This window comes from Chelonus insularis, unplaced genomic scaffold (assembly GCF_013357705.1).
Source record: "Chelonus insularis isolate UGA/USDA-ARS -01 unplaced genomic scaffold, ASM1335770v1 contig_42_pilon, whole genome shotgun sequence".
Lineage (NCBI taxonomy): Eukaryota > Metazoa > Arthropoda > Insecta > Hymenoptera > Braconidae > Chelonus > Chelonus insularis.
In genome coordinates this window covers 447815-462522 of record NW_023276578.1, presented here as the reverse complement: position 1 = coordinate 462522, position 14708 = coordinate 447815, and the positions used below count along the sequence as shown (strand labels likewise).

The window sequence follows — 14708 nt, the reverse complement described above, 5'->3', positions numbered from 1 at the left end:
TAACTGTCTCTTGCAGGGAACATCATCTTTGTGCTTTCATTGAATATGAGTTCAAATAAGAGTTTAAATGGTTGGGAATAATGTGGAAAATTCATCAAATGACGCTCTTACTTTTTCATATTTTTCTTCAACAATTTTCCAAGTTATTGTTTTAGAAAGATATTCTCATGATTTCTTTCTGTACTTTTGAGAAGTCTCCACGGTATCTCTTCCAAGTATCACGTTCTGGAAAGGTTAAGGCACAGAATATTGCACTAGAAAAACGTGCATTGGTTTCATGGAATATTGGAGACGATACTCCGGTGCTTAATTCTATTGAAAATTATTTCTGATAAAATTTATATAACAATAACAGTATTTAAAGATATCTCAAATAAAGTAACTGAATGTATATCAAACTCTTTTTTGAGAAATAGTGAAGATAATTTTATAATTAACTCAAGACTTTTTTTATTGAAATTTTTCATTAAAGAAAAGAAAAATATATTTACTTTAAAATTCCATTAATTTGAATAGTAAAACAAATATTTAAATTTAATGTATATATTATTCTAATAAATTTCATGAAATTCTTAACACTGATGGTTATATTTCCAGGTCATTGAAAATAATTATTTCGGTTGGCCGCCTGAGCCAACTGGTGCCGGGGTTATTGCAAAGGAGAGAAAATGGGGATGAAATCGGTCGGCGAGTTTGATTTCAAGAGAGGTGAAAAGGAAGAAAGAAAGAGAAGAAGACGAGAATGTTCAGTATAGCATAAGGAAAGGATGGTAAGAGAGTTTAAATATCTCTGCTGTTAGGGAGATAAGGAGACTCATAGAGTTCTAGTTGCTTTTATGCAAAGTTGGCGTTCTCACGAGCACTATTGTTTCGTGTAGTCTGCCGATTGCTTTGAATATTCGTTGCGGCATAAGCGGCTTGCCGTCTGCATTATTCAATGCTCGAGTCAGACGATGCTAACATCTAAGAAAGTACCAATAGTGTTAAGATCACTGGATCAAAATGGTGATAAATTACAATATTTCACCTGATCAAGAAGAGTCAATAGTTAAGTTGTTCCAGCTTAATTATTTGAATCATTAGCTCGGGAAATTATGATGTTAATTACCAAAAATAATTACTTGTCAACTGTGATAGTTGACAGTATGTCTTACTATCCCTCAGAGGGATTTCTGTTTCGAGTTACATTTAATATTGTGACTCGAACTCGAGTTCAGTTCATAGATATATAGAGTTACAAATCCTGTGAATGTAATTGCTTCTGGTCCACGCGGGAGTCGTTCACCAATTCTAACTTGGCACTTGTACTTCTCATAGTTGAGAATAAATAATGAACTTTAGCTAATTTTTTCTTTTTCATTTTCTACGCTATGATATATTACACGACAGATTTCGGAATATTAATTTTAATAATGTAGTTACAAATTTACAGCTTTGATTTATATTTCTTTGTAAATAAGCTTGACATTCAACATATCAAAGTGAAATTTGCTGGTAATGAAAAACATTATTGATTTCACTTTAATTATCGGAACGATTATAAAGCTCAAGGCCTCAGTGAATTTTAATATAAAATTATATGTTTCGATAATCCACTCCAATACGTATAAAGATGATTCAATCACAAAGTAATGAATATTCAATATTAATTAGCGTAATAATAAACTCGTTTGATAATTATTGACTAGACTATAAATTGAGTTATAAAATTTAGTGTAAATGATCTAATGAATTAATTTAACGATTTTATTCAAAGAGGTGATCAAAATTCTCATTACGTATACATAATTATGTGAACAATTTATGACTTTATCAATGACGTTAAAAATTTAACGTCTAGAAACGGTTCTATGGAGAATGGTTGGGTTGTAACTCGTTTAAGCTTAAGTTTCGTACACGTCTTAGTCGCATTATGTTGGTGAAAATGAATGCAAATGAAGCCACAGTCGTGAGTCTTGTTATCCGTTAAAACGCAGCATGTTACCAGATGCATGCAAGAGTAGTAATTTTGTAAAGGGAGTGTTAGAAGGATGAGTCACAAAATACGGGGAAAAAGTACTTGTGAAAACAGCAAATCTCTTCTCGTTGCTAAGCTTTATACTTTTTCATTACGTTAATTTTGTTAAATTCCTTTATTTAAATCTCAAACAATTTTTTGATAAACATTTATTTCTTTTTTTTTTTCTTTACATAAATAATCAATTGTGAATAGTCAAACTGTCTTTGATAATACCGGAAAAATCTGCGTCATATGCCAATGGAATTAGGTGAACCGTTAACGATTAACGTACACTATAAATCAAATCGATTCTTCGTCGTAAGGTCGACTGAGCCGTTCCTGGAACTGCTTTAAAAATATATCCTCCGTGAATTATCGATTCGATTGCAGTTGAATTTGCCACTTTTGCTTTCAGCCACATGGCAAGTGTCTTCAATTTTATATAGTAAAGTTTATCTTCACAGATTTCTATAGAATTCCCATTTTATCACATACATATATATTTTTATATATGTATGAATAATCTTCCGAAATGTTTCTTATTTCTTTCCTTCCATTCATTTTATCCACCTGGAAGTGAATTCATATTCTGAATCTTACTTTCTATACGAATAGAGTATATTTTCAACATAATTTCATTTTATTTTCAATGCAGTCCTTACACTAAGAGCTTGAATTTAATATAGAAAATTTTTTTTTTTGTTGAAAAGTGATCAAATTACTTGATAAATGAATTATTTGCAAATGTTGAATTTTGATTGGAAAAATTTTGTTTATATTATTTGGATCATATTTTACATCTGTAAATATTGATTCACACAATCCCTTCTCTCACTCTGATACGTCATGGGCAAATTTCATTCTCCTTTTGTCGCTTGATTGATATTAACGGCACGGACCAGACGTGCGAATTCAATTCGATGACTGAAATACCAAAAACTATTCTAAACACAATTAAACGCTGTCATTCTAATTTCTAGTATTATTAAATATTCATATTAATTATTCAATATTTTATCAACGAAAAAATAGAATTCTTATAACATTTTCTCTCTTAATTAAAAGATCCTTTTTTTTAAATTTTCGATGAATTTTTTATAGTTATCTCATTTGACTTTTAAAAATGTATGAGTAAGAAAATATTTTATTTTAAAAATGCTTTCAAATTTTCGCACACAAAGAGTTGTTTTTGCATTTCTTCATTTTTTTTTATTGAGTAATAGAAAGTTTATAAAAATGTCAAAAAATATTCGACAGTTAAAAAGTCGAAGCTTAAAAAAAGCTTTCCAGTTCATTGCAATTTGATTATATTTCATCAAAATGTAACAATAAAAAAAATTTGAAATATCTTATCGCTACTAAGCTTTTCTCATAATCCCAAATTCAACAGAACTCTTATCCTGTTATTTTTTTCAAATTAAACTCATCTTATTGTTTACTTTTTGTCACCGATAATGAGATAAATCTTTTCTTCCAACACCACTCAATGGATATTAGTGTCACAGGTCAGATGTGTAGATTTAGTCCGACAGTTGAGTGAACATTACGTAATGCGCATCAACCCAATCCACCCGTTCTAGACGCATGAGTATTAACAGAGAAATGGTTTCCTTGCAAGCTACAGAGTATTGCCTACATCCTATCGCTTCGTACACATTGCCAGCCTATAGCCTGCATGTTACGAACCCCTATCGTCATTGCCCTACTACTATAGTATCTATCAGACTCGAGATACATGGGACCAAGCGAAACTCAATATATAATGATTAACGTGGAGATACCCTGTGTTCTCTTCTGTGTACTCTACTGACCATTACACCTTGCAACGATCCAAGTAAAGCTTACAATTGCGTTAGCTTACAATACCTTTTCTACTAATGCAATCTTTTAAAGGGACCTTACTATACAAAAATTTCCCTCAATTTATTACAATACTAATTACTATCTTCTAGTTAACTTTTAAATAAATGTTATTTAAAAAATTATGAGGTTAATTAGCCAAAGACAACAGCTGTAAATGCATTTATAAACTCAATAAGACAACGATAAAAGTTTATAAAGCATCAAAAAATTTTTTTTTAAACTTTTTTTAAACTGACTTGAAATAGATGCTTGTTTTTACTTTTTATGATCATTATTATTGTTTTTTTTTGATCAATTTATACATCACTTCTCCAGCTCTGGTATGAATAGCTTTCGACTGACAATGAATATCTTTTAAGAGACTAGTCTTACAAATAAGACGACTTTGAATCACACGAAATGCTCAAGTTTTGATTTGCTCCCTGACAACCTCTCACACTCAGTTACAGTTTTCATCTTTACCTCAGTCTTCTTCATCTTTGCTTTTTATCTTTCTATCTTCTTTTATCTGGTAGTCTTGTGGGTGTATATGATACCGTAGCAAGCAATATTGCACTCAACGTCTCTACTCTCACAAGATTTTCATAGAAATTTCTTACCTTCTATTGTTGTCATATTCTATTATATTGCTACAATACGAAGAACGTTTGGAGTTGAGAAATATGATGGGTAACTAGGTAACATAGCACAAAAAATCTCCGTCTAAACCAGCGAGATAATAATTCTTTTCTCCGGAAATTAATTATAATTTGCAGAACAAATGAAAAAGAATCCAGTCGAATTCACATTTATTTAAAAAGACATATCTTTGTCTTGATTTTTGAAGTAAAATGTCATGTAATTAATGAATCTGTATAGAAATATAAAAGATAACAATGAAATATACAAACTACTTATTTTTGTTACAGGTGATGAAACAAACAGGTATGGAAAATACTCTTAAAAAATAATATTTATTCCATGGGATTATCTGGTAGTTAAAGTCACACTTGATTAGAGAGATGTAATGTGCAGAAAAGATGAAAATAGAGAAATATCAACATCAGTCATGAAGATATAAAACAGAGCCAGATGACAGCTGGTGAATGGGGTCGATTCCGTGTCATAATTACACGATCCGAGGTGATGCTTGAAAGACTATGTCATTAGTTGCTCTCGGCACGATATTACATAAACGAGAGGGAAGTAGAGAAGCGTGTCACGTCGGGCGTACCCTTGTGGGACGCGATGCGCCACGTTAATTGCAGATTAATCGCGACACGCTTGCTCCATAAATTTATTACGGTATCGTGGAATCCATTTTGCGTCAGGATTTATACGATACTTTAAGTTATATTATTACTGATGACATTAAAAAACATAAATCAAAGAGTTGATAATATCATAGAATTTTATCATTTCAATTTTCACTTGGCCGCGGAAAGATTGTTTGAGAATATTTTTATTGATTACCTTTAATGATGTTGAGGCCACTTAAGAATTAGTTAATGTTTCTTTACCTCTGGTAACTATTTTTAATTGACTTTCGCGAATATCGTGTAACGTCAAACACAATTAACCTGGAGTATTACCAGCCATTATCGCTTATCGCGGATTTAATAATCCTAGCGTTTCGTTCAAGACGACTTGGTGTATAACAATGTAAGCTTCAACGAAGAGCGAGAACTGTGAGCTAAACGTTTTAAGTCCTGTTACTAGTAACTAGTAATTAAGCGAGGCGCTGCTGTGTGAAACGATCTAGCCTTATTCTCTCTCTTGGCTTCTCTTCGTTCTTCCGTCAAGAAGAAGCTAGTAAACCGACCGTGTCTGTACCTTCCACGAGTTTGGGATTACACGCTTATCCCGAAATTTTCCGGCTTCTGATGATAACGACAAATTGCGCCTAGAGTTAGTCATTGAAATTTAATTTTAATACATAAAAAACCCTCTTAATTTTTACCTTAATTTTAAATTCGAAATTTCTGAAGATATTAAAATATACCAAGTATCATTGACGATTTTATTAAAATTCGTAATTTATTAAATTTATAATAAAATAGTAAGTAATAACATTTTTATTTATAACTATGATCATAATGTAGGGTATAAAATTTGCATAGATCGATATTTTGCCTCGAGTTTAATGACGAAAAATTTTTTAAAATTTATTTGTAAAAGTTATGAATAACAAGCTACCGGAAAAAATTAATTTTTTTGGTAAACAATGATTTGCATCTAAAGTAGTTTACTCACAATCAAGTGATATATGGGAAGTTGGTGGGTGAATGTGATTTAGGGAGGCAAAAGTAATTTACTGCTTGGATATGAGATATATATTTAAAATCGATCGTTTTTGGTTATTTCATTTTCCCATAAATAAGATGAAGATTATTTATTTTGTCGTTTTTGATTAATTTATTTGGAATCTCATTAACTTTAATTCTGTTATTTATTCAAAATGGTATTGGAATTTAATTCCGTTCAAAAAACAATTCATTTTTATCATTGTATTTTAATTACATAGGAAGGCTAATTATGTCCACAAAATTAATTGACATTCTTTTCGAAAAATTACAAATTTTCAATTACAATAAATACTCCATGATCAAGCAGCTCATTATCAAAATGATATTTCTAAATTAATGTTATTTAGGACATGAAATAATAAATAAATTAATTATTTCAATATATTTTCAACATCCAAATTTCAATTACATCAAAGCCAATTTCACTCAATAATTTCATTAATTCATAGAAATTGCTAAATAATTTTGATGTAAAATATAGCATGAAATCAGTTTATCCGTTCTTCAATTGCATTCTATAGAATTGATTCTTTTTAAATAATGTTACCCATCAGAAGATAGTTTTATTGTTTCTTCCAGTTCATATGATTGAAAATTTCCCAAAGACTAAAAAATAACTTCAAGTTGAATAATTCGGATTATCTAGACTTCAGGATGAAACGTCATAAGAGAAGTTGACAGTGAAGCCAAAGCGCAGTGTCATTCGTTGCAGGATCCACCCTGTATACCTGAAGCATTAGCAAATCTAGTAGAGCAGGACACGTTGCCACAGACACGAAAGGGGAAGGTTTATATGAAAGAGGGAGGGCATGTGAATTCGAGCGATATCACTGGTTCGTTAGATGTCCGTCGCAGTGGCGCTGCCACCGTGAGAACGTCAGTTCGCTTTCGCATCGCGGTCTGAACAGTCCAATATCCGCGCGCGCACGTTGTTTTAAATTTTCTCTTATGCTGACTTATGGAGAGAAACCGCGCGTGACAATTTCGTTTTGTCATTTCGACTTTCAGTCATAACAAGACGTCTCAACACATTATCCCTAGTGACATTTACTTTACCTCTTCACGTGAATAACAAATAAACACAAACAGCATGTGATATCCAATTAAAAACGTGCTAATTGCTTCTCTCAGTGTTTCGTGACTGAAAGTAGTGTTATTCTAGCAAACACTTTCATTTTTTTGGAATATTAATATACAATTTTGTGGATATAATGAGCTTTTGAAAATGTTATTCTGTCATAACAGCATACAAATTGTTGACGAAAGTTCTAGTGATTGTGAAATACAAGTTATAAAATTTCAAGTTAAACCACCAATATTATTAAATTATTAAAACTGTTTATAGATTTCAAGTTAGAATAATTAAGAACGTGTTATAATTTTATTTCGACTAATTGACCTTATTCTGTTCATTTACATTTTTAGTAATTACATTCAAATAAATCATCCGAAAAGCTATATATTTTTTTAATAAATATACGTGAGTGTTTTACTGCCGTTTATATTGTGATTTAATCGGCTGATTATAATTATACGTTTATTGTCGATGATTCTATTTAAGTTTAAACAAAATTTTTATTACATATATACTCATATACGGAGCATATTTTCTTAACAGTATCATCAAAGTCTAATTTTTTTATCCCATAAAATTTTATGTAAAGTAGAATACATTAAGGTGGCTTACGAATGTATGTAGACAAATAAACGCTAGACAAAAATAAAAACGCATGTAGTTCAACAAAATATCATAATAATTATTATGCAATTTTAAGTGGTAATTTTTTTAAAAGTCGTTGTAAAAAAAAAAGGTTGTGTTTGTTTTAGTTGAAATTCTGAGTGACTACGAGAATATAAAATTGAAATGTTGACCAACCCCAAAGAAAACTTTATCTAAAAGTAATTTATTTTAAATTAAAGTTAAAATATTAACTACATGTTTATGTGAGTGAATTAATGATATTGCAGAAAAAATTTTGGTAAATACTGTTTATGTTCTTCTCAAGAAATGATGAATGATCTTATTGCATGTTAGCAAATGCTTTGGAAGTGATTACTGTCGCATTACTGTCGATGTAGAACTGAGACAAGAAGATAAACAAAAGGTAAAGAAAAATCGTAATATCAACATAATTGTACCGATTTTATTTTTTAGAAATTAGTTCTCGATTCATTAAATGTATTTATTCATTCAATTTTTTTTTAATTCTATTTCCCCTGACGTTTCTATAGATTGTATATTTTTTTTTACATTTTCTGTACATTCGAATGGGCTAAATGCCAGAATACCTATTTCTTGTATAGAAGCTTTTCCGAGTTTAACAGACTGCTTGTAACCCAATACGAAATAAATTTTTTTTATTTTCCTCTTACAAGCTCTGAGGTATAGACTCTTGAACACAATTTTATTTTCGTGTATTTTGCGTATAAAATACAATAGTGTTTTCTATTTGTTTTTTATTCGATACAAATACTTTATGTCAATCGGAAATAAAGATAATGTTGGCAAAAAAAGTGAGAAAAAGGGTGAGATCAGATAATATTCAGTGGCCATGTTCTGAGTCAATTGGTATCGGTTGGGGTGCTATTCACCCTCGTCGATTGTTTTTCATCGATGCGTGAAAATTGCCCAGTAGCATTTATCGAGATACTAAAGCTGTGTCAGCTCAAATTAAAGAAATTGAAGTGAAATTAAATGCTATTGTTGATATAAGTATTTTTTCGAGCTTTTTCAATGAAAAAATTGTAATAAAAGTTAGGATTCAAATGTTGATATATAAATGAATGAGTGGTGTTGCAAGTTTAACTCCAAAAGTGCTCTAGATTAGTTTAAATGGAATTACAATAGATTACAATAGACAATCAGTAGATATTTTACAAAAACTTTTAAATCTTTTGTTTAATTCTATTATATACTTTCGTTAATTCCCTTCTCTGTCTATGTATTTTCATTACTTTTGAGTTTTTTTCTTTTTACGTTTTATTTTCACATCAACTTGATGACAAATTTGATATCAAACTTTCCAATTCAATAGAAAGATGAAAATCAATAATTTTTATATTATTTATTTACGATCAATGTTGTCAACTGAAATTTTATTTTTATGCTAACCAAATGATTTTTTTATTGAAATATCTATTATTAGAATTTAATGCAGTATTAGTTTCAATATTTTATCGTCCTGTTATATCCAGCTTTAGAACTTTAAGACTTGAAAAAACTTTTTGAAAAAATTTAATAATATGTTCCAAGTATTTATTGATGATATTTATCTACACTGAATGATTCATGAGTTTATTGGCAATAGAATATTTGAAATGTTTGAACAGTTTATTTGTAAATCAAATGTGAGTTATTTAATTAAGAGATACTCAGATGATTTATTGAATTGAGTGGAGAAACAAAAGAATTATAATAAGCTCAAAGTTAATGCATAATAAGCATAAGTATGAAATCAAATAAATGACATTTTCTGTAAGTGTGGATTAGAGACAGCATTCTATGTTGCGAGTTGGTTCATGAATCATAAACAAAAGGAACTGACGAGAACACCAAGTGTAAAACATACATATGTCATCATCTCTTGGTCTCACATGCGCATAGCAAACTCCATACGTCTGGTTCCATATTAGGTACATTTTCCTTTCCGGAGGCGAGTTTCTAGTAAACCACTAACACACGTTTATACACCGACATCAAAACTCGGTATGTCTTCTTTGCATACATTTGTATATCTAGATATGTCTGCCACTGACGCGTCAAAAACAGAATCATGAATTCTTCTTTGAAGTGCTTCTCTCTTTTTTCTTGCTTGCTCCTACTTTCAAGCTTCTTCTTTTCTCCTCAATATGTCAGTTTCAGCATCAGAGATAAAGTAAACGCGTAAAACTTGAAAAGTGTCTGAAGAAATGTGCGTCTGATGAAAGGGTTGAAGCTGTGAGTAAGATGTCTGCATTAAGGGTCTTTTGTATGAGCTTTCAATGTAATATCATAGATAAAAAACAACTTGCATCGTTGCAAGTGATGGAAAGTGAAAGAAACTATCAGAGTTAATGTGTTTGGCTTCGATAATCGCGTTATAAAAACGATGTGCTTCATATTTTACGTATAAAGTATTTCCTATCTGTTGAAATCTTGTAATGAATGTATAAATTTGAGGAAAAAAATGTTCTTCGTGATATTTAAGCTTTGCGTTATTACAGGTCTATATAAAAAATTCTTGCAATTCCATGAATGATATAAAATATAAAGTTTTCTTAGGGAAAGAAAAAACACTTGAGTATTTTATTTATAGAGTAATAAATCATAAATTTTGTGATTTATGACTTTTGAAGAAAGTATGAAATTTATTTGTGAGTGTGAAGTAAAAGCCACTGCATGGCATACTATTAAAGGTGCAACCCTCTTTCTTACTGTGTGGAATTTTTCTTTAAACGTATCCGGACCACGAAATGGAAGGTGCTGAAACTCCACTCACTGTCTCTTTTATCTGTGAACAAACCGAGGTTACCATCTTAAAATAGTCATAATTTTAACCTTTTTTATTTGTCAAAATTTCTTTTTTTCAATTCTTAATGCATCTAAAAATATTAATTATAGATTTAAGAATGAATTGTTTTCCTGATATTAATTTGATATTTCTTCAATTTAGATTTGATATACTTGTTGGAGTAGATTATGTGAGGGAAGACAAGAAAATATATAGAAATATCGAAGATGTGTGTCATCGGAAATGGAACATGGATGCTTGGCGTCTTTGCTTTGGCTGTCATCAGTTATGGTGAGTGCTTTTTATAAAATATCTATACATAATTTTATTAAATTTCAAAGAAAAAAATTCTCTCAAAAATAGCAAAAATTCCGACAAATTTCATTAAAAAAATTTGAATGAAATATTTTCCATTACTTAAAATCATTTCTATTCCTATATAAAACTCTTGACATTTACTTTACGACAAAATATTTGAATTTAAAGTATCCGATATTTTACAAAAATATTTCTCGTTTTGATTTCATAACGTATCTTTTAAAAATGAAAATTTCCCTCTTAGCTATTTACAAAATACGAATTTTTCAAACATTGAGGTGATATATTTTAACGAGCTTCTTACACCTAAATAGTTTCCATATTTCAAAATAGAATAAAAAAAAGTTTATTACATTAGTTATGGAATGAAGTGGTACAAAAATCTAATTTAAAAAGTAATAAAAAAAATCACTCGAGCAAAAAATTGAATCTGTGGACCATCACTTCTATCAAAGTCCAGCTTCTCATGTATTATATATTTAATTACTATATAGATAAGTTAAACTACTTTCATATAATTAATTAGGTAATTGTCTTATTGAGATCATTCCCCGTACTTTATTAGCTGCTATAAAATTTTTATCGTTGTGGGAAGTATTTTAAGAAATTGAGGAAAAATAGCTGTAGGCTTTCTAGACTTGATATCATATTATTCGTATAGATGGTCTTAAATAACTTCGGAAACAAAGGAAAACATTTCGCCTTGTCAACTATTAAACATGAAGGCGGATTCCGCTTGACATTCATAAGAAGCAAATTTATTCCTTACCACTATCGTCAACGTTTCTCTATCTTCTCCTACTCTTCCTCCATGTCTTCCTTCTCGACAATCTCATAGGACTTGACTCATGACTTTATAATGAAACTTTTAAGAAACCTCTTTGTTGCTAAACTAAAATGATAATAAGGATACTTTTGGATTAAATTCTACTTTTACGAATTAAACATAACTTTTTAAATACTTTTTACGATAATTTCAATATTTCAATACTTTTGTGTTTTTACCATTCGTGCATATCAACAATGCGTGTTTTTTTAGTTTAGAGATTTTTTTTTTAGTTCAGTAAAACAAAAATTTATTTATGGTCAAAATAAAAAAAAAAGTGGACGTTTATGTCAATGAGTATGTAGGTCATGCGTGAGCGGATATGTAGGCAGCAGAACCGAAGTCGAAAATGGGTTGTCACTACGGAAATTTTTTAGAGCTTGTTGAAATAGTTAAGAGAATATAAACGTATACATTGTATGACATACAAATAAGACTGCATTCTTTTAAAGATAGAAGAAAAAGTCAAATTATAGAGCAATTTGTTATTTTTTATTATCTTGTTCATTTTTAAATTACGTTAAAAAATAAAATGATTTAAAAAAAAACTTCATCTTGTTTTTTAACAATAAAAATATGAAAAAATATATTGTTGAACAAATTGTTAATACTTGAACTAAAAACACAATTAATCCCAAAAGATATGATATTTTATATTCAAAACGAGATCTTTTTTTGACTGAATGATGGATTAGATTACAAGTGATGTTATTTGTAAATGAATGGTACACAAGTGAATACAACTAGTGAGTAGAGAAAGTTCAGAATCCGTGATAAAAAAAGAAGAAAATTCAGAAAAACACCTGAGTTCGTTTGCATATCTATCTAATCCAGATTCTGCAGACCTGCATTTTTCAGTGTAATAAATAATTTTTAACCTACTCAGCTTTTTTTTCAAGATAAGAATGATGTAGAGAAAGAAATTAAATCTCGCTTCTGCTCTTCATATTTTATTTTTTGTCTCTAACTAGTCTTAATGAATACGACATTGTCTGATTAATTTCTGAGATGTAGACCTTAATCTTAAATCTCTGTAACGATGCTTTATTTACGTTTTGTTTCACTTTAATTCTATTAATTAGTGAGCTTTTCCATTGGATTGTTATTCCCTCAATATTGACATATTTTCTACTACAATTATTCTGTACCTGATGTACAGCTAATTGTTTATTAAAATCACCAATAAATGCGATAACTGACGGAACAGATTTATTAAATTAATGCTTACTTGAGAACAAATTAAATGTCTCTTATGATATTTTATTAACAATCTTTTTTTTTTAATTTGTTGCAAAGTTAATTCAATCATTTATTGAATTCATATAAATCAATTTTAATAATAATTTTTTTTTTAAAATGATAAAAATATTTCCTGCTTAAAGTATTTTCTCATTACATCGAATAACACTAAATTAAATCGAATTTTTTTTCAATTTAAAAGTTATTATGCATGAAGTCAATTGAATAAAAATCGATTCAATTGAGCAAAGTTTTATTATATTAATAATTTATAAAAATCATAGTGGATTTTAATTTTGTTATGAGGAAATGGAAAAAATTTGATAAAAATTTAAATTATAAATGAAAATTCAATTAAAAACCAATCAATTAAAAAAAAGAATAAAAATAAAAATAAATAGGTGTGAAGGAAAAAATCACATCAATTTGACCTTGTCAGGTGTCGTCGATTCAGGATCGAAGTCAAGGGAAAAGCGACAAGAGGAGCTTGTAGTAGTGGGGTCACGCACGACCATTATCGAACGGTATCAACGTGACAAGCGACAGTCATGTACCACGGGGGATTTCGTTTCGTATGAGAGGCGGCCGTGGTAGGTTTTCCTCTTCGTCTCTTGTCAAGAGAACGACTGAGTGGTAATTTCAATTTCAAATCTGCTGCGCCTTCGTTGCTAGAGGCGTCGCCAAATGGTGAATTTGCTATCGGAAGATCGAACATTGTTGAAGCTCTGTTCTCTATGTTTTTTTTTGTTTTTCTTTTTGTATGTTTCAAATCGAATTTATTTTACTTATCAAATGAATAGGTTTCAAGTATTGTAATATATTTTTTTTTTGTTTTAAAAATACATAAAATCATCATTCAATAAAATACATTTTGAGATATAAAAAAAGTAATGTCAATATCAATCGAGGTAAATAATTTTTTATCTCTTTTATGACTCAGCCATTTATTCATTCACTCTTTCTTAATTTGTGTAATAAATGTGGAACATGAAAAAACCGTCATATTGGCGACAGCAAGTATTTGTTTGAAATATAGAACAAGCAACATATAGATCTTTTTATTTTCATCTACTCGAGTCGCAAGTTAGCGGAGCAATAAAAGGTTCCTCGACAAACAATCAAGTAAAAAGTGATGCGAAAAATTAACGAGGTTGTAAGCAAAATTTCAATGCTAAAAATTGCCCTCTCATGGTACCTTAACTTATTCACTTATCAGGACATCCGTACCTATGTATTACATTGCTTATTCATCATATTTTAGCATATAAATTCAATTTTATAGCACTTTTAGATATCACTTAGGACCAAACCAAACAAAAATATGCATATGAATAACATGACTTATTGATTGTTGATATCGTTATGATGCCATCAATGAATATCTATTATTTTTGTATCGACTCGTTCATTACTAGAAACAAGGTGCGGATTTCCTGACATCATTGGGCCGTCTGCTTCTTTGTTTTCTCCGTCTTTTATTTCCACCCAGTTTCTCTGGCTGTTGAATGTCGATAGGGGTATGTTTGTCTATACACATATTTTTATCTCGGTCACGATTGCATTGTTAGGATAGAGTTCATTGTTTGAACACTGACATGAGAGAGGCCTGAGGCAACCAATCATTGCTTGTACTAGCCGCACCCTATCAAAGATTCCAGTCGAGAGCATAGAGACTCTGCCATAGACGG

The 14708-nt window shown here is 29.9% G+C and overlaps 1 protein-coding gene across 7 annotated transcripts in view; it reads left to right on the top strand.

Moving 5' to 3' along the window:
- The window catches only part of LOC118069697 (hemicentin-2-like), a 176535-nt gene that overhangs the window by 11098 nt on the left and 150729 nt on the right, over positions 1 to 14708 (top strand). For 4 of the 7 annotated variants that reach the window (XM_035087984.1, XM_035087982.1, XM_035087983.1 and 1 more), the window contains 3 exons: positions 598 to 770; positions 4771 to 4786; positions 10800 to 10928. In XM_035087984.1, coding sequence (XP_034943875.1) covers positions 10865 to 10928 — 64 coding nt within the window. In that variant the 5' untranslated portion in view covers positions 598 to 770; positions 4771 to 4786; positions 10800 to 10864. Of the gene's footprint in view, positions 1 to 597; positions 771 to 4770; positions 4787 to 7042; positions 8253 to 10799; positions 10929 to 14708 lie in introns of those variants that run through there. The other 3 variants (XM_035087980.1, XM_035087985.1, XM_035087987.1) reach the window with 3 other exon arrangements.